The 25,744-nt window shown below is 44.8% G+C and overlaps 1 protein-coding gene across 1 annotated transcript in view; it reads right to left on the reverse strand.

Annotated features, from left to right (window-relative positions):
- Window positions 1–8,885: 8,885 nt before the first annotated feature.
- Window positions 8,886–25,744, reverse strand: part of kif26aa (kinesin family member 26Aa) — a gene marked incomplete at its 5' end in the record, with an annotated part of 81,538 nt that continues 64,679 nt past the window's right edge. Inside the window, 9 exons of the mRNA XM_083688773.1 lie at window positions 8,886–10,959; window positions 13,679–13,829; window positions 14,493–14,516; window positions 15,906–16,102; window positions 16,849–20,050; window positions 20,512–20,674; window positions 21,503–21,662; window positions 23,196–23,379; window positions 24,188–24,450. Coding sequence (XP_083544899.1) covers window positions 10,784–10,959; window positions 13,679–13,829; window positions 14,493–14,516; window positions 15,906–16,102; window positions 16,849–20,050; window positions 20,512–20,674; window positions 21,503–21,662; window positions 23,196–23,379; window positions 24,188–24,450 — 4,520 coding nt within the window. The 3' untranslated portion in view covers window positions 8,886–10,783. The remainder of the gene's footprint in view (window positions 10,960–13,678; window positions 13,830–14,492; window positions 14,517–15,905; window positions 16,103–16,848; window positions 20,051–20,511; window positions 20,675–21,502; window positions 21,663–23,195; window positions 23,380–24,187; window positions 24,451–25,744) is intronic.

The following is a 25,744-nucleotide window of genomic DNA, read 5'->3' on the forward strand; positions in this document are numbered from 1 at the left end:
TAAAATATCATGAAATTACTAATTAACCCAGCATCTAGGAAAGGACCCTAGCTAACTGACAAGGGGATGCAGGTGTTATTTCTTTCTACTTGAATTTCACTACGGACACCCCAAGCCCCTCATAGTGTGTCATGTCAGTGGTGGCCCCTGTGTACACTATGATGTCCTGGACAAATCCTCTCTTCACATCACAAAAACAAAGAACTTGACCCCAAAACGGTGTCTTTTGGAGGGACTATATTGACGGAACACCAGCCTACCCTTCCATAACATCAGGAACTCGTTGATGCATAGGTCCTTGTATGGTACAAAGACCCAACCGAATGCCGGTGTAAGGCTGGTAAGAACATTTCTTATTTTGTGCAAGGGGTTATTGAGGTTGGCAGTGGCATTATTGATGAAATAAGTAGGTATCGCAGCAAGACTAGGAAGCAGTCTTGGGAAAACAAACAGTGGCCTACTGTTGTTTCGACACTGTACAGATGGCACTCTCTGAACATACAGTGTTGACTTCAAAGCTGTTGAGATGGAGCCTACTTCAATACAACTGCAGGTCACAGTTTTGACTGACTTTGTATTGATGCTGCATACAGAAAGCAATAGTCAAGCATACAGCATGGAGGTAGCATATGTTTTCACAAGCCAAATAGGTGGATCAAGGAAAGGTGGCAGGAATACAGTTGTAAAGATCAGACTTCAATCACTAAAGAGCAAGCTTTTCAGGGCTAATTGCAATCTTCCTCTCCAATTAGAACTAGACACTCCCTCCCAATCTGGCAACCGTTTGTAACGCATACTTGGAGTTTGGCCTGGACACCATACAGAATGCTTCCAACCCATCTGATTCTACAAAGGACCTCCATTCATCCTATGGTATCCAACAGCTAATGAATAAAGATGAGCAGCAATACAACACAGAGACACATACACACATACACACATACACACACACACACACACACACACACACACACACACACACACACACACACACACACACACACACAGTACACACCCTCTTCCAATGAATTCAAAACAAGCCAGAAACAGCAAGGGGGCATGGGCAACGTGCCCGATCTTGGGCAACCACCACGGCAACGGTTGCCACGGCAAGAGGCCTCTTCATCGCCCTGTTCCTTGCCGTGTTTGAACGGCACGCGCTGCCTCTGACGAGACTAACTCAGGAGGCAAGACGGTTTTTTTTCCCCCCCTCGTTGACGTGGAGCAATTAACCCTGTCACTCTTGCTCCCTTCCCCACTTGAGCAAATTAATAAATCGAGAAGCACCGGGGAAGTGTTGGGACCTGTCACCGGTGCCTGCAAATCACAGTAATCTCTGGGAGAGGTATGCGGGAGAAGGGCCACGTTTGGACTGTCACTCTCAGGTGTCTGTATAGTTGGCCCCAGCAGCTGCAGCTCTCATTTCCTCGCCTTTGGTCACCCAATCAACATGTCAAGTCATCATGGCTGACAGAGGCACATAGAGGGATATCCTAGCCAAGAGGAGGTGGAGGAGAAGGCCTGAGTCTGCATAAACGGGGGAAGATCATGTCCCATGCTTAGGATAGATACTCTGTATGGATGTTTTCTATGGACACAAAGGGAAAGATAACACAAAGTAATACATTGAGGATCATACCATGGTTAAGTGGAGGAGACGGTCTGCATAAAGAGTGAAGGCATTTCTTACTGTATGTGTTAGAGGGATATTTGTAGATGTCGACTGTGTAATTGAACCATTAGCACACTAGCTTTCTTGTTCATTCCACAGTGTTTCAGTGTTGAAACATTTATGAGGGTTCTATTTCAGTCGACCCGGTTCGACATCTCACTATGGGATATGCACTCCTGCTAAAGCTCTATTCAGTCACACCTGGAACAGGCCAAGAGCGCCTTGCATGGCTGACCCCACCCCAGTCCAGCCTATAAAGGCTACTGTATTGCACGTCCATTTCATTTACACAAACTCCAAGTAGTCCAAAATAAAGCAATAAAATTGGCCCACAGACTCTCCAATTACAACCACAGACATTACATCCATATGATCACTGGACTCAGCACTATCAAAGACAGACAAGCAATAATCGTCCTAGAAGTACCTCAACAGAGCAGCCCACAACCCGTCACTCCAGCCTGCCATCAGAGAAGCACAATGGGCCAACGAAACCCCACTCTCCATCATGCTGCAACTCTGCCAACTCTCTCCTTGTTATATACCTAGTTAGATCTGCAAAACACTGCTGGTTTATTGTTATGACGAGTAAATCTGAATAATGAGACCATGTGTATGGGGGGCTACAGGCATATGGTTTCCACCTTAATTTCACGGGTTGGTCATTAAAATTGATAAACAGCTTTAATTAATACAACACTGTAAAATGGTCATCCTTCATTGTACTCATAAAATGCATTGACGATGGAGGAATGCAGGGGTGAAAGAGGGGGAAAACTGAGGCTGCTTTTTCGAGCACATTCCATATAAAACACGTAAAACAAGACCATTTGGAGGCAAGAGAGGAATGCTCTCTCGTTCCATGTATTTCAGGTAAACCTCTCTGCATTGCCATGTGCAATGACGAGAATAAAACAAATGATATTTTCACTGTTTTACTGCCCGTATACAACAAGTAATTTGTAGTTGCCTACTGTCTGTATTTGTTCTTTTATAGTTTTATAGTTTGCTGCAAATGAAGAGGCACAATTGCGGACAATGGCTTTGTAAGTCAGTGGGTACGGCTGCGTGTGACTTTCAAGATATTAACACGTACTGTATGAAATATATTTGAATAGAATCAGTGGCTATGGCATTGGGGGACATTGGGAGTGGCAGGCCTGTTATTCTCCCATCAACCAGAATGTTGACCAACATCAGTGTTGAATAAAAATCAAATAACAGCACAAACCAGCACGTTGTGCCCAGTTACCGGCCACTGGGAACAAATGGTTGGGGGAAGGTGAAGGGGGAATTAAATGTCTGTGTGCTTGCTTCAGCTCTGCTTACAACAAGCTCAAATCGTTTTCCGCTTAATAAACAAAAGCGTGACAGTTTATCCAGCACACTCGCCCCCTTCGATCCCTCAAAAAGCGCTGTACAAAATAAATGCATCATTATTGTTATTATTAAATATTACATTGTGTGAATGAGAGAAGGCTGCCCTTGCTGAAATATGGACGTTCGCACCCTATTATGATGGTTTTAATGATAACAACTGTAGCCTACTTTTCTATCCAGTCTCAATCCCACTGAAACCCAACATCCTTACTCCTGTCTCACATGAAAATTCCTAACTTCATTCTGTAAACAATACATTATCCAAATTGTTGGAGTATAGAGCTAAAAGAAGAATGGTTCCTCTTTCCAATACTTATGGAGGGCACTGTAGATAAGGCATTTGACATGGACCATTTTTTTCATAATTGAAAGTAGTGTACAGGTGCTGATATAGGCAAGAAAATAGAATGAACAATTTTTCTGCTTATTTTCTGGGATTACCCACGATTCTTGTTGAACGAACTGAAGCCACCTCCTCCTTCCATGTCAGCATAAACATCAAGACCATGCTTTGCCACTGGTTTGAATTAGCACCTCACAGCCCCCCCTACTCCAATGCTTCCACAGTGGTATGACTGTTGGAGAACTCCCGCTTACATTGGCACCCTGGAGGTTCTCTCCTTGCACTCCCCCTTTTTCCCTATGATGTGAAAAGAGAGAAATATCCTCTGTTCTTGAAATAAGAGAGTAATTCTAAAGGTGACAGACAGCCACGACAGACAACTGCCCCCACTGCCCCCGCTTATCACTTAGGGTTCAGTGACAGACCCTGGAGCACTTAATCTTTGTAGAATTATGTGCAATGTGAATGAGTGAGTGAGAGTAGAAGCTGAAGAACTGGCAGAAAGCATGTTGAAATAAAGACCGGTGCTTTGCACAGGGGTGTTTTAGTCTGCGCAGACAGATACAGTACAGAACTGATGCTGGGTCTTGTCTTTGAATGCAGAGCAGTGTGTATGTGAAGCGTGTTCTGCATTGAGTGGGAAGACCTGAAAGAGCGGTTATGTCTCTACAACAAGGTATTTTACCTCTCCATTATGATTCTAATATCATTTGAGACGATACATTTCATAATATGCAGCAGGAGCGCTCTCTGCTTGTGTTTCTTTACAGGACATTTCTTTGTCACTAATGTAGGCCTTTAACTCTTTGTGAGTGACAGGGGGCAAAGGGGCAGGTGCTGTTGCCCCCTTTCACCCCTTATCTGCAGCAAAGGGGAATTCAGAGGAGTGTGTTCAACTCCTGCTCATCTCTCTATTAGACCAACCCCTTGAGCCAAAGGGTGCCTGATGGCGTCTCGCTGAGAGCTACGTATCCCAAAAGTCTTCGCGATTAAGCCTAGTGTTTTAGCAGCGCCGATTGAGAACCATTTGGGATAATACGCCCATGGTGTAGTTACAATTTCACGCCTGCAGTGGCGCAGTGACTCTCCTCCATATCCTCCTCCATAGTACCTTATGGAAATATGACGCCACGCCACTGTTCTCTCGGCCTCCGAAAGCAGATGGAGACTGCACGTGGCCAACTGGACCTTCGTAGTAGAAGCAAGGTTTTCGGGGGAAAGGCTTCCAATGCAAATGAATACCTTCAGACGGTCTAATTAAAACCGCTCTCTTCATTTGGCCAAGCCATCTGCCTGTGGAGAAGAATACCAGGTGGATCCATCCAGCAGTGAAAACCATCTCATAAAACAGGACCACCCCCAGGCCTACAAAACGATTTGGACTCCTCAACATGACACGGCTGATGATATTTTGTTTTACGGTCACAACGCACAAGAGGCCAATTAACAAAATGTGAGGCGGATCAATCTATAATGTAATTGATTCCTGCATTTTGTTGTGTGCTAATGCCATCTGTGTGGAAGCAAATCCTGATCACTCTATGGTGTACCGTAATCCAGCAACAGCTCATAGGTGGGTGATTATTGTCATTTTAAGGCTACCGTACAATTATATGATGTCTTTTGCATAGACCAGATGACATCATAAAATGTAGGACATGGTAAACATTAGGAGCTGTGTATGCCTCTCATTTTATGAACAGCATGCAAGGCCCAAACACATTCCAACCCATCAAAAATCTACTCTTGACCAGAAGGAAAAATAAATACTTGTGAATTATCCACAAAGACAGTGGCTGAAATACTAGACTGAGCAGGGAATAAAAATTGGCATCTGTATTTTCTGAGCTACGACTCAGAGACAAAGACATACATATTATCTGAGACAGACTGGCACAAATCGGCAAAGGAAAATCTGTTGGTTCCGACAAGTGGAGTTCCTGTGACGTTTGAGCGAAGATTAACGACACGTGTTAATGCCTCAGGTGATAAAAGTGGAGAAAAGTTCAAATAAAGTGACAGTCGGTGTGCTGGATTAAAAAATGGAGTCTGAGTTTATAGTGAATCTGTACAGCTTTCTCTAGTATCACCTCCGACGGTTCCAGGGACAGGTATTATCAGAAGGCGGCCTACTGTACTGTCACTCAAGGCAGCCAAGCAGATGATAAAAGAAAATGGCTTAATCGAAATGGTGAGCAGAACAGGTTCTCAATGCGCCGTAATTCAATGTCGGCACCATGACAGACACGGCAAGGTGTTTGCACTGTCTCTCTCTCTGTCCTCTATTTCCCTCTCTCTCTTATCCGTTTTATATTTTCAGCTTTGTAGGGAATCTTAAAATAATACACCTCTCCCTCTTATTCTGTATGATGAATTTATAGTCAACATGTTGTATTGTGTTGGTGATGCAGTGCACTCCATTCACAAATAATGCGGTTGTAGCAATCAACCACTTATACGGTGATAAAAAGAATGGTTCCTATACTAATGCTTTGCACTACAATAATTGGGGGAAAGCATACTGTGTACATGTTTTCATCTTATAGTCTGGTTCTCAAAACTGTCAGCCATTATATGGACACAAATTTGTTCTTCCCTGACTGTGACTGTGTTACCACAGATACAGTGCCTTCGGAAAGTATTCAGACCCCTTCACTTTTCCCACATTTTGTTGTGTTATAGACTCAATTTAAAATCAAATTTCTTTTTTGAGTATAAAAGGCACTAGATCACCTGCGGGAAAATAAGCTATGGGCTTGCGCTGCGTCCTTCAGTTGGCAGTTAATACCTGAACCAGTAAAGCCACTTAGGACCACCCGACTCACTATCCTGTTTCCCGTTTATTCTTTCAGGTGGGTAGATGTCACATAAGCATTTATACAGTTTGCCAGTAATGTAGGCTTTCTATTTAGTGTACCGTTATGCATTGTAGCATATGTAGTTTGTAGTTTATTAGCGGTATTTGCTCTAGCTTGGTATAAACTGGGAAGAGTTGGCACGCGTTTGCCGTTTAACATTCAAAGACATTTCTTTCCCCAGCATTTTACTCCAGTCTTATTAATTCTCAAATGTGATTTCATAATGTTAAAATCTACTCTGAAAAAGCCTGCAGCTTCTCCGTAGTAGGATAATTATGAGCTAATCTTCTGTGGATATTATCCATTGCACCCGTTCTAATGTGAAAGTGAAGTCCTGAGGCCAAGTTAACGCTATGTGCTCCTGCCAGAACACGCTATTTATTCATCATGACTCAGCATATGACAATATAAACACTGAACAATTAGAAAAAAGATGTGCTTAATACTCATTAGGGTTAGGGTTAACCCTATCCCTAATCCATTTTTCTCCTAAAAAAGATGGGAGTCAATGTTTTGTGATTGCCAAAAGCAGACACAGTATTAACTAGATGCATAGGGTTTTGATTATTATCCACATTGGGTAGTTCAATTAATTAGAATTGGTCATTGTGTTTTTGTTCAAAATGTGACTCATAACACATCACCAATTTGATATTTGTCATCATAAATCCTTCCTGCAGTGGTAAAGGACCTATTTGTTGCCTGTCCTTTGGTGCTACCCCTGCATGACTAAAATGAGTAAAAATTTAGCTCCATGACCATGTTATATCTTGTTTTAAACCTGTCATCACCTCTGCAGACTTGGTCTTCATGCTGCTATGATGACATTTCTGAGCAGCTTGCCGGACCCCCCGATCTCACGACAGACGGGCCAGCAGGACAGGTGTCGATTGGAGCTGCTCACATTGTTCTTAGCTGCATTTGAATGCGAATACACATGCGAATACAACTGGACTGAGCTGGTGGTTTTCACCTGTTGTTGCATAGATCTATGAACAGAATACTCCAAAGTCCACCTAAAGTCTACTGGACAGTCCTATCAATCCATGCCTCAATGTGGAACATAAACACTGATATCAGGTGTGCTCTTATGCACAAAAAAACAATAGATAACTAGAAGTCTATAACAGAAAGCGCCGCCCACCAGCGACGTCTCCACTCAGTCACCCATGTGCTCTCCCTCTCTGTCCCGCTGTCTCAAATGTCTGTCTGGAAGTGGCATTAAATCATATTGTGCTCAATAGTGATGCATAAAAAAATGAATGATTACAAATCCTGCAAGAGTATCAGTGATGCTGTTGTTGTTTCAGGCTTGACTGACGACACTGAGTGCTTTGTTACAAGGCTTTAAAAGTCAACAAGGGAGTACCGGGCTATTATGTGGCGGCTACAAAGACATGCAGAATTGTTAAATCTTCAGCTCAAAGAGGGATAGGTAACAACGTCCTCAATCTTATACTGCAGATCGGAGGCTTTGAAAGTGAGTTTTTGCTCCATTCTTTTCAACTGTCAATTTATTCAAAAATCTAAGTGTAAGAAATTCACAATGGAAAAAATAATGATACAGAAGTTCATGATGACATTTGGCTTTGAGCTTTGTTTCTTTTCATGGCTGAATACGTTGTAAGGTATTTATAGGTCTTTTGACCTATAAAATGTAATTGCACAGTGAAAGTACCTAATTATGTTTTTCACATAGTCAAGTTAGAGGTTTGACCAAAGACAAAATGTCTTGCTGGAGAGACCACCTATATTAGAGTAAAAACATGTTCAGTATTCCCTGCTAAAAGCCTTTCATTGTGCCTAGTAATTATCAGGTTTCTGATTTTGTCCCTAAAAACATTTTTCAGAACAGGCTTGACTTCATATGTCCAAGTGAACACCAAGGAAAAGCCATCCATAACTGGAAATTGACATCAATAACCTCAGATTACATACTCAACCTACATTTCTGAATGTGTCACTGCCCCAACCACTTAGACATGAAGAATAGACAATCAATTAGATTCAATCAAGATTCCATCTAGCTTAAAGTCAATTGGGCGATGCAATTAGAAGGGTAATCAGGGGCAGGCTCGAGGCCGCCTCTCCAAGGCAAACTGATCAGATGGGCGTCCTGCCCAGTGCCAAACATTCACTTCTACCAGACCATTTTGTGTCATTTCAAACGGGGGGAAGTCTGCAGTGCGATGCAAGCTGCAAATCAAGAATTGCATTTAAACAGAATAGGATACACATGTGAACACTACACCTACATTTAGGTCATGGATTTGATTAAAAGGTTTGTTAGGTCAAGTTATTGCTTGAAAGTATCCCAATGGTTATTCTCACTATATTAAGAGTTTAGACAACTAGTGAAATAAAATAACTTTAATTTCCACAATGTAATATATACCAAGCGGATTCACATCCTTTATTAACATGTAGTCAATGCAAACTGCAATACTGTACATTTCCTTTATTTTTTTTTATTTTTATTTTTTACAAATGATTAGAAAACTGTACAGTGTAAAAACAAAGACAATAGAAAAAAGGTTTATATATTAAAGAGCTTACATTACACATTTTAAAAATGTGTGTTTGTTTGTAAGTCAAAACCACAGACCACCTTATAAAAGAATACCAAGGCATATTACAAAAAAGGATGTTGACAAATGTCTCATGCAGCAACTTTAAAATGAGCCTGAGAGTTCCTTAACAGGACAAAATAAGAGACATTTCAGAACATTGTTGTTTTACCCCTAAGATAAGGTGGGGTACATTTTTTGTGAGGGAAAAACATTGGCAATCAAACAGCTACAAAGAGGTGAGTGATGAGGACAAATTGGAGTTGTTTAATGTTTCTGATAAATCCTGACCATAGATCTCAGTCTCCCTCACCACAGAGCATTACTTACTGCCAGGCCAGTATGATTGCATGAGGGCCACCTCGAATCATTAACATCCACCATTTCGGAAAAGAGTTAAGCAGGGACAGTGCAAACATCATCTGTATAGTGATATCTTTACACTGGGTGTATTAGGCTCACAGCACATGGTGGATGATAAAGGGTTGGAAGGCATTGAGTCAAAGCCAGTTCCCTTCCATCAGTGGCTGATCAACTGTTATCTTTTGGGGTTCTTATCTCCAAGCCTTTGATGTCAAATGGACACACACATCACTCAAATCTAATTTGTTCTTCCTACTTATAGCCGTTGAAGTTTAGTCTTACACTTCTACCTTCATACAGTACATGTGTGTTCCCTAACGTGGACATGTGGAGAGTTGGGGTCAATTTCATTACTATTTCCAGCCCCAGTATTTCTATTGGATAAGGAATGTAATTGCTAAATTCACATAATATGAAACTGGTTATTTTTAATTGTTCATCATTTCTGTATTGACTGGAATTCTAATGCAAAGGACCCCAACTTTGCAGGCAGGTAGAAACGTGTAATATTGTGCCAAACAGACACAGATTTTTTTGACATATTGCAGAACTGGGCAAGGAGTCACGTCTCAGGTCCTGAGTGGCAACGAGCACTAGTTCTGATTAACAGGCTGCCATTGGTCACATCACTCAAAAGCACAAGGTCAAGGACCTCCGCAAAGACCTATGGGGAACGGCTCACTCTCTGTTTGCAGATCAGAATCTTGCAGGATCACAGTAACTGAAAGAGACAGAGTGCCATTTCGTATCAATTGTAAATGTTTCTGCTCAATTGACTGCAACTGAGCTTTAAACAGTAAGTCAGTCCTGAGTCAAAATCAAACCTGACAGCCCTTTTGTACAGCTGACATTCGGAACAGGTCACAATGTTGGTTTAACGTTGGTTCCAACCCAAAAGGAAAACATATAGGCAGAAATTTTCACTTTTGGCGTGGAAGGTTATAAAACATGTTTAACACAAAGAGAGGCAAAGATTTGGGTATGCAATAATGATAAACTTATTGCTTTTCTTTCATTTTATTCATGGTTTGTTTTTTTTATAACTAAAAAGATACTTTTTTACATACTTTGTAATCATATAAATACACTATACAATACGATACAATGCAAAATACAATTTTTCTCAAAAGGAATACGTTTAGAGTTTGCTCAGGTAAGCTTGTTTTAAGACTAGCACCGATCAGAACAAATGTATATTCCCTTGGAATCAGTCAGATCAAGGCACTTTCTGGTGACGATGATGAAGATCTTCAGCCGTCCGCAGTTCCAATTATTCGTCGTCCTCTAATAGGAAGTGGAGAGAGTTTGTAGCCTTTAATTGTTACGTGATCTAAGCCTGGCTCTCTCTACTGTGCATGCCTCTATCCTCAATGGAGACAGAACCACCTTCTGCTATCATAGTTATCCTACGCCGGCATCGATATCAGGATAGCCCACACTTCCATTGGCCCTCTCTCTCCACCTACGACTCGCTCCCCCGGTCTCTCAGACGATTCAGAGAACTTGGCCTGGTTTGGATAACCGATTGCTTCGCTTCTTTGCGCCTTCTCTTGTTGACTTTCAAAATGTCCCCATCTCTCTCACTTGCTCTATTGCTTTCTCATACCTCCACCTCCTGGTGCCCAACGGTGGTTGACGGCACCACGATGTCGAAGCAGGTCTCCATCATGACATGTGACTTGCATAGGTTGACACAGTATTCCAGCTCGCCTGTGGCCTGCTCCAGCGCTTCCAGGTACTCCTGAGACTCCTTGTCTAGATCCTGGTCCACCTCAACTATGGGGTGAAGGAGAAGAGGGAGAAAAAGGGGGAGGGGGGGGGGGGAAGAAAGAGAGAGATGACCATTAAAAATGAGAATGACTTACGTTAATTTAGAGATGTGCGTGTACAGTACAGTACACCATCAGCATTAATAACAGGTAATTGTCAATGTAGTTGCACATATCCCAATGCGGTTTTATGGAATTTTCATTTCCTGGATTATGGAAAAATATAATTGTGTTATTGTATGAGTGGAGTCATATGATGATATGTGTAATATCAGAGTCACATGATGTTGATGACCAAGGTGCCAACCGAGCCACTATACACATCGTACATAACGTACGCAACGCTCACTTCTAGTTGACATTAGCAAAGACCGCTGAATTCACTGTCAACCTTTCCGAATGTTTCCCCATCTCTTTAACTGTGACTCCATTGGGACTGCTTCTCCAATGTCACAGTCATTACTGGCTGTAGAGCATTAAACAACTCCCGTGCAGACAGTGTGATTGATTGTGGCATAACAGCTTCTGACGGGGTGGACATGCCTTGATGTCTGATGGAGGTTGCTCAAGACACACAGCCCTCATATACACAACATGGGGATGAAATGGTGATTTATGAAACCTGACTGCTCCCATCATGGGCTCGGCCTGAGCAGCAGTCTCCGAAGCTAATGGGAAACAGGTCTGGGAAATAGGGGTGGGAGATGTGGCAGAGGGAAAATAATGCCTTATTGATTTCAAGACGTATACAAACACCAGCTTCCAGGCTGCCTGCGACACACGTACACTCTCCCATATATTAGTTTTGGCTTTCAATGGATTTCAATGGATTTCAATGGATTTCAATGGCGCAAAAAGTCGCCTTAATGGTCCCCTCTGTTTTTCCCTATTTCCCTTCTGTTCAAATGAATATGGGACTTTGGAAATGAACATATTAAAAAATAAAATAATAACAATAATGTGGTTCCTTTTCCCTGCAGCTGTTTTCTTTTGCAATTTTCTCAGGCTCAACCTTAAACAATATTATCCCTCATTATCTTCCCTGAGTTCTTTGTTTTCTTTCAGTTGCTGAAAAAGACCTGAAGGCATATTGTTTGTTAAGAAGGTTCCAGAAATAGATTATAATGGACACAGCTCAGCAACAAAGGCAGGGATGTTCTTCAGTAAACCTCCAGGCAACCTGCACACCGCTCAACTGGAAATAGCCCCCGTTGCTCAGCCGTTTTGTCTATTTGTGGTTGGAAGACCGGGTCCACTTGCTTGCCTTTTGTGTGAGAGTGAGAGAAGGGCAACCTCTATGTAGTTTAAAAGCACGTTTCCACTGCGGCACCGACTGAACCAAGCCATTATCACTTCCATAGCTACAACATTCCAGAAAGGACCCGGAGAGACTTAAACCCTATCAACATTACAGAGCTACAGGCCTACTGTACTGTCTACAGGCCTACTGTCCTGTCTACAGGCCTACTGTACTGTCTACAGGCCTACTGTACTGTGTGTCGGTTTCTTTGTCAATGCTAGTGTGAAGATGTGAAATATGTTTCAGCCGTTGGGTTGATGAGGAGGAGCACACACAGCTTAAACGACATGGTCATTTGAGGTCAACCATACACATTTGCTTGACATCTGCACAATATACAGTCACTGAACACTTTATTATGAACACTATACTAATACTGGGTAGGGCCTCCCTTTGCTCTCAAAACAGCCTCAATTATTTGTGGCATGGAATCCACAAGATGTTGGAAACATTCCTTTAAGATTCTGGTCCATGATGACATGATTGCATCACGCAATTCCTGCAGGTTTTTCAAGTGCACTTTCAAGCTGTGAATCTCCCGTTCTACCACATCCCAAAGGTGTTCTATTGGATTCAGATCCGGTGACTGAGAAGGCCACTGAAGAACACTTAACTCATTGTCATGTTCATGAAACCAGTTTGAGACATCTTTTTTTTGTGACATGGTGCATTATCATGCTGGAAGTAGCCATTAAAAGATGGGTAAATTGTGGCCATGAAGGGATGCACATGGTCAGCAACAATACTCAAATAGGCGGTGGCATTCAAGCGATGATTGATTGGTATTAACGGGCCCAAATTGTGCCATGAAAACATTCCCCACACCATTACACCACCTCCACCATGAGAAGGTGTACAGGTGTTCCTAATAACGTGCTCTGTGAGTGTATTTCTCCATATTCCATGGAATGGAATGGCACTGCCATAGGGGATACATGTAAGTGGGGCAACTGCCATAAAGGACTTTGGGAAATCAGCTGTGCACAGTGTCGAGGTCTGTTTACTGAACGATGAGAGTGGCTATTGCTGCCAGAGCTACACAACATTACGGTCTCTCACCAGCTCAGTGTAGTGAACATGGGACTGGAGACAGCAAATGACTGAAAGATAAATATCTTCCTAATAGAGGCAGTCGATGGTTTATACAATAGCACAAAAGAGTCAGGCACCATGTAATTTGTTTGTGCAACATAAAACCGCTGATGATATGGAACACCTGACTGGTTGTTGACATGTTGCAGCATTTCAAAACATACTGCATGGTAGTATCGTGGTTGGTTTATCATTACAAAGACTGATTGAAGTCAGTCAACAAGTAGCTTAATCTATAATGTCTGTCATATATCCATCCTTAACAAATTAAACATATGTTTAAGACAACATAACGCACTTAAAACAAGCTTAAAATAACATCTGTGGTACTCACACTCTCCGCTCCACTTCCCGGGGCTCAACATCAGTCTGCTCTTGGCGTCCTCCAGTTCCCCTTTCAGCCTCTCGTGCTTGACCCTCAACTCTCTGATCTGCAGCTGCCTCTTCTCCAGCATTCTCAGCCTGGCGTTGAAGTACAGCAGGCCCTGGGTGAAGGAACGGTAGGATGGAGTGAGCGGAGAGAGAAAAGGGAGGAGAAGAAACAAGCCTTGCTCCCTCGGAGAAGCCCTGGCTCGGATGGGGGGGAGATAAACAGAGGGAGAAGGAAACAGATGACAAAGTCTCAGTCCGTGCTTCGATGACAATCTATTTAGGGAGTTGTGTGCTCTGAGAGGAGGCTCACACTGGAGAGCAAGGTCTGTACCGCAGGAGAATATTCCAAATTGAATAAAGAGCCTCTAACCTGCTGTGTCCATTGGCAGGATTAATTACGAGTGAGCTGGATATAAAATTAGCCTCCACCATAATCCCCGCTTTGCTTTAATCTCCAGGACAAACGCTCAGGGATTAAGTATAGACATGTCCACCAGGAACAAGTTATTGAAAGGTAGAATAATGGGACAGATTATTTTTACTTCTGAGCTGTTTTTTGGTTGTTTTGTTTTTTTGCTGCTGCCACAGATATTGGCGCTTGCTCTATTTGCTTTGCACAACATTTGTTTCTGGTTGCATTTTGTTCCACAATATAATGTATCTACCTCCTCATGAGGCCTTGCAAAATCAATCAGTGTAATTCAAGGCTTCAATCAATTCCATTTTAGAATGGGATCTAATAATCAAGCCACATCCATTGAAATTAATCAACGTACCTTTTCAACATCCTGGAACGGCTGCTGAGAGATGATGGAGAGAGCAGAGAAAAACACATTATCAACATTGCAGAGATAATACATAATCTAAATTAAGACACTTTCACTTGCAAGTATTCATGAACATACACACACACACACACACACACACACACGCACACGCACACGCACACGCACACACCCACACACACACACGCGCACACACGCACGCACACACACAAACAAACACAGGTGCACTCAAAACACTTTTTCGGTGCTGATGATGACAGGCTCTCAAAGACGAATTGAAGATCATCTTTTCCTAATTGAAAATAAATCAAAGCACCATCAGGGTGAATTAATGTGTTTTCCCCATGTCTTCCCCACACTATTCGCTGGGTGACTGGCTCCCACTCGTGGGAATGGTTAATGACCCGTGGACATGGAGAGTGGAGAGGCCCATAAAGAGCAATCAGGCGGGGCCCAGATAGCGGGGCCAACCTTCATTCATCACTGGCTCCTCCACTCCAACTCAACCTCCGCTGGGCTTCCCCCTGCCAGGGCTACCCAACGCTCGCCATCAGTCATATCCAAACCAATTAAGCAGCGACAGTATACAATTGTTTCTGTGATAACCTCGGCTACAGACAAACTCAACGTGATGAAGTCTGATGAAAGTCTTCCCTTGCAGGCAGTCAGACACACCCTTGTTAATACTCTGTGGAAGGGATGAGGGTTTGAGACAGTTAGCAAGTACACTTTTTAATTTGGGACATGCTCAGTTGAGGATGAAGAACGGGACTGTTCCCTCAATATCAGCCCAGTGCATTTGAGCACAATGCTCCTTCAACCATGATAGGTTTGAGTTTAAAGGGGAAAAGTACTGTGTAGGGATTTCACTACGTCTGTTCCACTTAATCAGACGTATAGTGATGTGATTGTATGTGTGCAACATTCTTTGGCACGGATTTCACTTTTCGTTGGGCTTGCACCTGGTCACGGACCAAGGCAGAGAACCCCCACAGTGGCAGATGATGCCCAGGTGGCAGATAAGCCAGGATGGAGGGAGGAGAATGAAGTGGTGGTGGGATGCTTAGTCTGTAGGTACAATACCGGTGCGTTTGTGAGAAGTTTTTATACCTTTGGAAGGTGGAATTTATGGAAATTTGAAACCTGCCTTTTGATGAGGTGAAAAGGTGAACAGAGGTGGCACCTGACATAACAAACACACAACACATACACAACATGCACCAACTAACCAAGTAAGAAACAACAAAAACAAAAAACATAACAATCCCTCAACAATCACTCTGGTAGATCCTGTCTGACTAACCTCCCATAACATCCCTCAGAATGTGCTGAAATGTTGACGGCAAGGGTAACACACAAAGCACATTAGCATGCCAAGGACTGAGCAGATGGAGGCCCTCTCACCTCTGTCCCTGCAACACCCTCTCGTCTCCTCTGTAGCCGTTCCACGTCATCAATCTCATACACCTTGATCTCAAAGGGCTCTTTCAGGGTGCCACCCAAGGGAGGCAGGTCCACCCACTGGCCCGGGGCGCCAGCCTTCCTGCCCAAAGAGGAGGTGTCCGGAAGGGGGGCCGGGATTAGACGCCGCCGCTGAAGCCCTGGAATAAGATGCATTCAGAGTCAGTGGCGTTACGGCTGTTAATTGGAGTTGGATATGCACACCAGGAATATCCTGGCATGTGCAGCTCTTGCCTTGAAATATGCATGAGGAAAAAACGTGCCAAGATACACAGACTGATAGCAGACATCCATCGGGCAGGATCACATAACCTTCAGCGCAGGCACTGATTACATATGCATTAGGCACAAGAGCCTTTCTGTTTCTGTTAGGAATTACGGAGGATTGGCATATGAATCTGAATGGGCTGAATGTGTGTTACACATGTACACTGCAGTGGAATACACTGTCATGTCACTTCAGATACTACACTTGGATAGATGCTAGGTGGAGGATACATTCAGGCATTGAAATATATCTATAAAGACAATATGTGTAATATCTGTGATATTCACAAGTAAGGCCTGAAAATACATACACTTTTGATCTGTTTAGCATGCATGAGAATACAATATTGAGCATTCAACTTCAAATTGCCATTCAACCACAGGAATATATCATATGAATGTTAATGCTCTAAATCCAAAGGAAAATGTAACTACATCAGTTTCTCTAAATACTTCACGGAAAGGTCATAAATATAATTTGAGATTCTATAGCTTTTATCGTTAAATTGGAGCCTTATTGGACTCTAAAAAGTACAATAAAAGACTGGAGTGTCAGTGGAGTGTCAATAAAATTAGACCGGAATTTGTGTAATTGTGCAGTTGATATATTGGAACTCACCATTGCCCCTCTTCTTGGGGGATTTAGACACTCTACTCCTATTGGACAAGGACACCCCGCTTTCACTCATGGAGTCATGGGCTGACGAGGCACTGCCTGTGGTCTCACTGTCGCGGATCATGCTCTCATAACCACTGCTGCCGCCGCTGTGGTAGAAGAGGGCGGTGCGGCCCATGGCGGGCGGCAGCTCCCCACTGAGTACACTGCTGTTGTCACTGCCGTGCCCGCTGCTGTACCGCTGGGGCCTCCGTGGGGCTGTGATCTTGCTGTAGGGTGAAGGTAATGGAGTACTGACACTAGCCCCACTATCGTCACCATCATTCCCAGAGGCTCCTGGGCCCCTGCTTAGGTGTTTCCTTGGGCTTCCCGCCACAAGCTCGCTGACTCTGCTGTTGGCAGCCCGGATGGCCTGTTTGGTGCCCATGATAGTGCCTCTTCCAGGCTTCCCATTGGCCCCTGCCACAGACCGAGATGGGGATTTACCTGTTGGTGGTAGGCTGGCGTTACGTGTGGTTGAAGCGTCGAGAGATTTGGTGGAAGAGCTCAGGGTCTTGGAACTGCTGACAGCCAATGTTCGAGCCTTTGATCCACTGGCAACCACGGCTCGGGGGTTGGCGCTAGCTTTGAGTTGGCCCAATTTGCTTGTTGTCGCAAAATTGGCAGATAGCGACTGGGAGGTAGCAGTAGGTGTGGAGGTGGAAATAGGGACCCCAAGTCTTGGCACTGATCTATTGGATTTGCCATTGCTTCCTAAACTAGTGCCACTATTCTCTCTCGACAGTACTGGTTTAGACCCGACTGAGGTTAGACTGTCACATCTCTCTAAGGACATTAGACTACCATAGTACCTTCCAGAATCACCTTTGGCTCCTCGTGCCTTGAGGCTCGATGCTGTCTTGGCAGAGCCATGGTCAGCCTTCAAGCTGGATGTTTTGTAGCTAAATGAATCCCCTCTGCGCCGAACATCCAATTCTTCCTCTGAGACTGATGTTTTAGGTGACAATGACTTTGCAGCATCGCTGCATGACTTTAAGGCACTTGGGGATAACACTATCCTTGTCTTTTGATCTAGGCTTGATTTCCGAACAGGTGGATCTGGAGGAGAGATGCTGCCAGATCTTGGGAGCATGCTACTTTTCTGTCCATTTGCCTTCTTTCCCAAAGATAAGAACCTCAGACTACCAGTTCCTGAAGTACTATCACGGCCCCATTTTGATTCAGCGGAACTGTGGGGGACAGAAACTGTGCCAAGAGTGGTTGCCCCTCGTCTGAGTTGCGGCATTCTGGTAAGTGTCTCTCCTTTCTTGCTGCTGGACTTCTCACAGCCATCAACCACCCTCTGAGATGAGGAATATACTGGTGCCTTTGGTGGTCGAGGTACACTGTTGCTGTTTCCTCCCGGCTTCCTGGAAGGGATGCCGCTCATACCATTTCTGGGTGGCTTGGCAGTGGAAGTAGACTCCATCACTCTAGGTTCTGAGTGGCCACTCCCTTGCAGCCAAAGGTCATCTTGCCTGCCTTCCTGTCTGCTGCAACTTGGGACAACGGATGAGGTAGGCTTGGTTTTCCTGGGAAGACTGGAGTGAACAGTATGATGGGGGATCTGGGAAGATGCTGAGGTGTTCAGAGTATTGGCTCTTCCTTTAGAACCTCTGAGGGATGCTTTGGTTGAGTCAGGAGAAGGTGGGCACTTGATTAAGGAGATCTTGCTTGGGGTGGCAGGGTCACTGTCGAGCTCTGAAAAGCAGACACCACTGTCATTTAGGGAGCTCTTGGCACCGTGCTGCAAAAATGGCTCCCTACGAAATATACAGGGGGATGACAAAATGGAGGTGCCTTCTGGTGCAATGCACTTGAGCCTTTGTAAGAGTCTACTTGTTGAATGGGTGCCTTCACTCTCAAGTGAGCACACACTCACTTCGCTAGGCCAGGAACCAATAGAGGATTGTCTATTGCCATCATGGGCAAAGAGCTCCTCCTGTGAGGTTGTGGTTACTTCAGCGCTTATTCCAGAGGCGCCCTCTTGGGATGTGTAAGCATCAAATTCATCATTGATACTGCTAATAATGCTTACAGGACGAGAGCCTGAGGCCAGGGCCTGAAGAGAGCAGTCACTGTTGAAGCTGATGATACTAGAGGGCCGCCCATTGTCTGGGACAAGACTAATGGGCAGCTCCTCCACCACTGTGAACACCAGTTCATCTTCCCCATTCAGTTCAACAGGCTGCTGCAGTGTGACTGTGGTCCTAAGGACATCCCTTTTCAGGCACCTTCCCATCAAGGCTGCCCGTAGATGGCTCACTTCCATGGGACTCCTGCTCATGTGATGGGCCCTTTCCATGATAGGGGAGCCCCCAGATTGTGCCTGCCTTAGGGCCTGCTGACTCATGCCCACTGGGGGTGCCCTACCAATAGCCTCAGTATTCTGAGAGGGCGACGTGGAGGACCGTGGCAAAAAGGGAGAGGCAGAGGGCTTAGGTACAGGTTCTTTATTGAGGTATACCTTCTCTCGCACGACAGGCTCAGAGTCCTGTGGCAAAACCATGCTGGGCTTCACCACACATGGTTGATTTCCAGGGACCAGAACCTTTTCCCCATCTGCACTAGTCCGTTTGTGAGTCTCTGGGACACCCCCATCTGAGGACAATTTGACATGCTCCTGTTCAGATTTACTCTCACCTGTCTCTGTAGTTGCTGTGCTTATAGAGGGTTTTTGAGAGGAGGTTTTAACAGTACTGGGTGAAATAGCCCCCTCTGTTTTGGCAGGCCCACTTTGAGTCTTTGGAGGTGTTTGTTCCCCCTTGCCCTCCCCAGTAAAGGCAGCTGGACCCTCGCTGCCATCAATGCACTCCAGTCTCTCTTGTAGCTCTGCAAAAGTGTTACACTTAAAGTATTCCCCGTCTGACCGTTGAGTGTCTTTGACACGTTTCCTAGTCAGAGAGGGAATGATAGGAACAAAGGCTGGCGGTCCCTCATTGTCACTGAGTTCTCTGTCCGAAATAGCGGCCCCACCAGGTCCAATGTAGATGACTGTGTCACAGGAGTGTTCACTGCTCGACGAGTAGTCAGGGTCGCTGGACAGCAATGAGGGTGTGTCTGGGTCAAGAGCAACCGTCCGTGGGTGGAAAGGTCTTAGCTGGGGCGGCCGGTGGCTTCGGCCCTCTTCACAAGAGCTCTCACCACCAGAGGAGCTGGATGCATACTGCAAGGATAGGAGAGATCACAGTGAGAATTTCTTGAGAGTCACATGTCAGTACCATCACACGTTAAAAGTGCATGCCAAAGGTCACAACAAAATGAATGTCAATACAATGTATAGGCTTGTAAATGATGCATCCATATTACTTCTCTGATCTATAAAATATAAATACATGCTGTCAATCTGCCTAATTATGTTGGAAATATGCTACTCTAATCTCAGTGGAAGCACTGCATTTTCCCTAAGGAGCAAAAGTATTGATTGCCAGGCATAAAGCACTGAGAAAAACTCTATCTAAATTATCGCTGTAACAGTCTCTCCTTCAAAAAAATACAGATTAACTTTATAGATCGTTCTATGCTAGGACCATTAGCACCCCTGGGAAATCATTCAAACAATTAAAAACACTCTAATTGAGCAACAGGAAAGGATGCATGAAGAACAGTCTGACTCCAAGAAGCTACCTTGGATTTCTTTTTCCTCATGCGATGGATACGGGAGGCCAGCTGTACAGTGGTGAGCGTCTCCATATAATTGGTCGGCGTGTCTGAGATGTGAGCGATCATGGTGGTTCGGCAGTTGATGTTGCCCAGCGATTCCCTCAGCAACATGGTGAGCTTGCTATCCCTGAATAATACATCAAAAATCCCTTGTTAGCCCCAAAAGACCAGAGCTTCACCATAACCCCCCCCCCCCAAACCCTCAGGATCATAGTAACCATTCCTTACTGTACGCAAGGATGAGGCAAAAGGCAGTCGAAATGTCATTAATGGAACCCCTCTTTCAACTACCTTCTCATGTGCTGTCTGTAAGTAGGCCATTGTGTGAAATGTCCATGAAAGATTGCGTTTCAAATAGACCAGATATATAATAAAAAATTAAAATAAAATAATAATAAAAATATATAAAATATACAATATTAAGCTCTGCCCACTGTATACTCTACATATATATTATAAAAATATTAAGCTCTCCCTACTGTATAAATAAAGCTGATCTTGTCTGAGCCTCATGGAAAATCACATTCCCCTTTTCCCTTCCATGCACCCATCATCTATGTTAGCCCACTATCCACTACCACACCCACAATGAAGCTGAAATCCAGCCTTTCCCTGAAGCAGAGTACACAGTACTATCAATAACCTCCCACGTTTGGGCTTGCTTCCTTCCTCAACTTGCCTTCTTTCTCATCCAAATAGGTTAATAGGCTTCAATGATTTATCAGTGAGATGGGACTAACACAGAAAGATTAAAAAAGGCAAACACAGAGTCAGACAAAACACCAGCTCTTGTGTCATTACTGTCTATGTTATTGAATGTAGAGATCCCCACAAATCTGTCCTGAAAACAAATTCCACCAACCTTGGTTGTGTAGCAATAAAAATATCTTACAAAGACACAGAACCAAGATAAACACTCACACACTTCTTCTTTCCTCCTGTTTTTTGGACATACCTGTAAGGGACGTGCTTGGCCCCATTGGCCAGAGCAAGAATTACGTTTCCCAGGGCGGAGAGCGACAGACACTGGCCTCCACCTCCTTCTCGAGTCCGACTTATATCTGTCTCACAGCTGCCCAGGTCCAAAAGGTGCAGACGACTACGACCGCCAGACACTGGAAGAGAGAGAGAGAGAGAGAGAGAGAGAGAGACAGAGAGACAGAGAGACAGAGAGACAAAGAGAGAGAGAGACAGAGAGAGAGACAGAGAGAGAGAGAGAGAGAGAGAGACAGAGAGACAGAGAGAGGGTTAAATCCTACATTCCCCATTTCCGAAAAATGAAAAAAGTTCAAATCCTACAAATGAGTAGAAACTTCATTAGAGATCCCCATCTACTGTAGGGAGCTCCGTGCTAAATGGCAATAGAGTGAGTGGCAGCTATTGGGGAACTCCTTTAGGGAGCACTGGGTCCACCATCCCAGTGGGAAATTACAGAGACACACAATCAGAGAGACGGACGATACCAACGGACTTAAATGACCCAATAAATCAAGAGTTATGGACAGTCGGCACTGACAATCAAATAGGATCGCACTTTCTGACTAACCGCTCGAGAGAAGAGGTTAGGGTCGAGACAGAATCCGTCCCATTTCAGCTCATCTAGGTCACTGGTATGGAAACTCAGACTCATATCGTTAAGGGGAGAGAAATGATGCCCTGATTTAATGCAGCGGCGGAGTTGTGAGATTAACCTTGCGTCAGCAAGACTTAGAAACCCAGCACAGAGAATGGCAGGCAACTCTCCTCGGAACAGGCGAATGCAAACTAGCCCCCTATTTTATGTGCCGCTCTTTAAACATTCACAGAAAGGGGACTCAAGCCTCATTACCTATTAAAATGTATTCAAGGCACTGGACAGCGCCGTGCCTACCCCCGCATTGCAGCTACGGGAGTGAAATACTAATGACGGAGGCTGCCGTAAAGATAGTGAAGATGACAGGTAGGGCTACAACGGCTAATGAAAATGTGCTAGCCTTCCTTGTTAGTATTCTTGTTAAGCCTGTTATCAGCAAATCCAAATGAAGCTAATTAATACATGCTGGGTTAGAGAGAGAGAGGGAGTGGGGGGGGGGGAGATAATAGATGTGCTGGATGGTGTAGAGACTCTCAGACGGTCTTCTTAACATACTAATGATGCATGTGAAATATGTTCTCCAGATAAAAGGGCAGAGTTTTCATTGTGCTGATCAGAGTGGTTCCTTTGAGCTGGGAGCAAGTTAAAGATGCTGAGATCTTTGTAGAGGTTTATCTGCATCAATCGAGTAGTCGACGTGGGACTAATGGCATATAGGCCTGTGACATTCCACCCATACAACTTACTATGAAAGCTTGGTGAGGATAGCTAATGCACTTCAAGCTCAATATGGGAACATTTTTTAGTAAATGTGATATGAACGGTGTTGATGATATATTTTAACATATTTCTCTTTTTGAAATCCGAAGACTCATAACTGCACAGACTCTCACTCACTCACACACACACGCACACACACACACAGATCGACAGACAGACAGACAGACAGACAGACAGACAGACAGACAGACAGACAGACAGACAGACAGACAGACAGACAGACAGACAGACAGACAGACACACACACACACACACACACACACACACACACACACACACACACAGGGGCCCTCACTTCCTCCTTTGGCGCTCTTCTCCATGCGGTACTGGTAGACGTGGAGGGTGAAGAGCACATGGGAGTTCCTCCTCTCCGCCTCGTCACAGTGGAGCTTGTTGGTGCTCCTGGCAGCAAGGGCCGCATCCAGGAAGTAGGCAGCTCTCTCCGCCGTGGCTGCTCGCAACTCACTCTGGTTCTGGAGCTAGAGAGGGAGTGGAGGGAGGGAGGGAGTGAAGGGAGGGAGGGAGTGAAGGGAGGGAGGGAGTGAAGGGAGGGAAGGGAGTGAAGGGAGGGAGGGAGTGAAGGGAGGGAGGGAGTGAAGGGAGGGAGTGAAGGGAGGGAGGGAGGGAGGGAGTGAAGGGAGGGAGGGAGGGAGGGAGGGAGGGAGTAAAGGGAGGGAGGGAGGGAGGAGGGAGAGACGGAAAGAGGGAGAGAGAAATAAATAGATACATAGATAGAGTGAGGTAAGGAAAGGGACAAAGTAACAAAAGAGAGTGGTGGAGAGAGGGGGGGGGGGGAGGGTGAGATGGAAAGAGGGAGAGAGGGACGGAGGGAGAGAGAGAGAGAGAGAGAGAGAAAGAAATAGATACATAGATAGAGTGAGGTAAGGAAAGGGACAAAGTAACAAAAGACAGCGGTGGAGAGAGGGGGGTGGGGGGGGGGAGGGTGAGATGGAAAAAGAGACCGAATTAGAAAGGGCTGTCTAATTGGACGAACAGCGCACATTTCTGGCCCAGCGGAGGAGGTCTCCTGGGTGATAAGTGGGTCAGATATGAGCGCAGAGGGAGGAAGGTGAGGAGAGGTGAGAGACGGAGGGCCCCGGGACCCAGAGAGGTCACGGGAGGTCAGGTGGAGGAGGGGGATTCACTAAGGGAGACCTTTTTTGCCTGAGGAAAAGCATGTTGTTGAAATTTCAAAGCATTTACTATGGTCCATCCCTTTGAAATTCATATTGGGATCCCTTTCAAAACACGCACGCACGCACACACAACCTTCCCAGTGCCACATACCTGCGACCCACAGACGGGGTCCTCGCGCAGGTACACCCCCGGGGCTTGTCCGTCCTGCAGGCTGTCAGTGGACACCTCAGACAGGAGGTCCGTCAGCGCCTCGTCCCTGCCAGAGATCTCCACGGCGGACACGCGGACAGAGAAGCGCGCCCCGGCCTTCTCCTTGCGCTCCTCGATGAGCTTGAAGAGCCAGGAGACGGCGGTGGGAGCCACGCCCAAGCTCTGGGTGGAGCAATCCCTGCCGATCATGGTGTACGTCTTACCTGCGGACGGGGTCATCACAATTCAACTGAGTTCAATTTTAGCAAATGAAAACACAGAATATCACACTTCAGAGTACACCCCAACCAAAGTGGATTGAGCACAGGCCACTTTGAAACGTTCTTCTACTAGCAACTAAATTATTTATAAACAAATGATTTTTGACAATGACATGAACATTTATTCAACATATTACATAATATTCCTGTGGAGGAGGGAGAGAGTACTCCCATAGCTTTATCTACAAGCTGTGGGCATGGAGGTATGATATCATTTGAAGAAGTAGAAGCCATGCTGTCGAGCATGCTGTCTCTTTCCTATCGCTTGAAGAGGTTCGTGGCTCAAGCCATGGCTGTCAGCTGACTCACCATTGCATGCACAAGTGCAACCAGTCTGCTTGGGCTAGCTTACTACTCCTCTCTAGAGAAGATTCAGACAAATGACAAGACAGATTTGTTCCTCTCAATCAGCATACGACATTGACAGAAGAACCTCACAAAAATGCTAGCATTGTACTGTGTTTTAAAAAAAGTATTGAAAAAGTACAGAAGTTACGGTATACAGTGCAACACTAGTAACACCCCTTTGTAGGTAAAAACCTTGTCGACCTCTCTTGTGAAATATCAGTAGACACATGAAAAATTATGTATTCGTTGTAAAGTACATGGGCTAATACACATATTAACAGAGAGTAAGGCAGGTAGCGGTTCTATTAATAGTAATTGTAGTTGCGGAAAACAAACAAAACCTGGTAGAGTTGAGAGGCGCAGCAGGAGGCAGACAGGTAAAACACAGCGTGAGGTAAAACAACGGAGTAGACAGAGGAGCACTGAACAACCAAGTGGGAAACCAGGGCACTAACTCTCTCTCTCTCTCTCTGTCTCTCTCTTTCTCTCTCTCTCTCTCTCTCTCTCTCTCTCTCTCTCTCTCTCTCTCTCTCTCTCTGTCTCTCTTTCACACACCCACACAAACATACACACACACAGGCCCCCTTACAACACACGCTCCACCTTTCTCCTTCCCCTCTCCCTCCACTCTTTCATTTAAAGCACTTCGCAGAAACTCAAAGAGGGGCTTCAAATGAGGCAGACAAAACAAATTGGGATTCTCTCGTCTCAATTGTAGACAATCACTGGAGCTCCCACAAGGAAATGAATGTGTTAAAGTGTGGAGGGAGGTGGGGGGGGGACAATGGTTGAATCAATCGAATCAAAGGGGCACCTCTGTTCAGTCAGGAATCTAGTTTGTTTCGAGAGGTGTGAAAGGAAATTAAACCTTTTGACCAAGCAGTGGTTC

This window comes from Argentina silus (assembly GCF_951799395.1).
Source record: "Argentina silus genome assembly, chromosome: 17".
NCBI classification, from domain to species: Eukaryota; Metazoa; Chordata; class Actinopteri; order Argentiniformes; family Argentinidae; genus Argentina; species Argentina silus.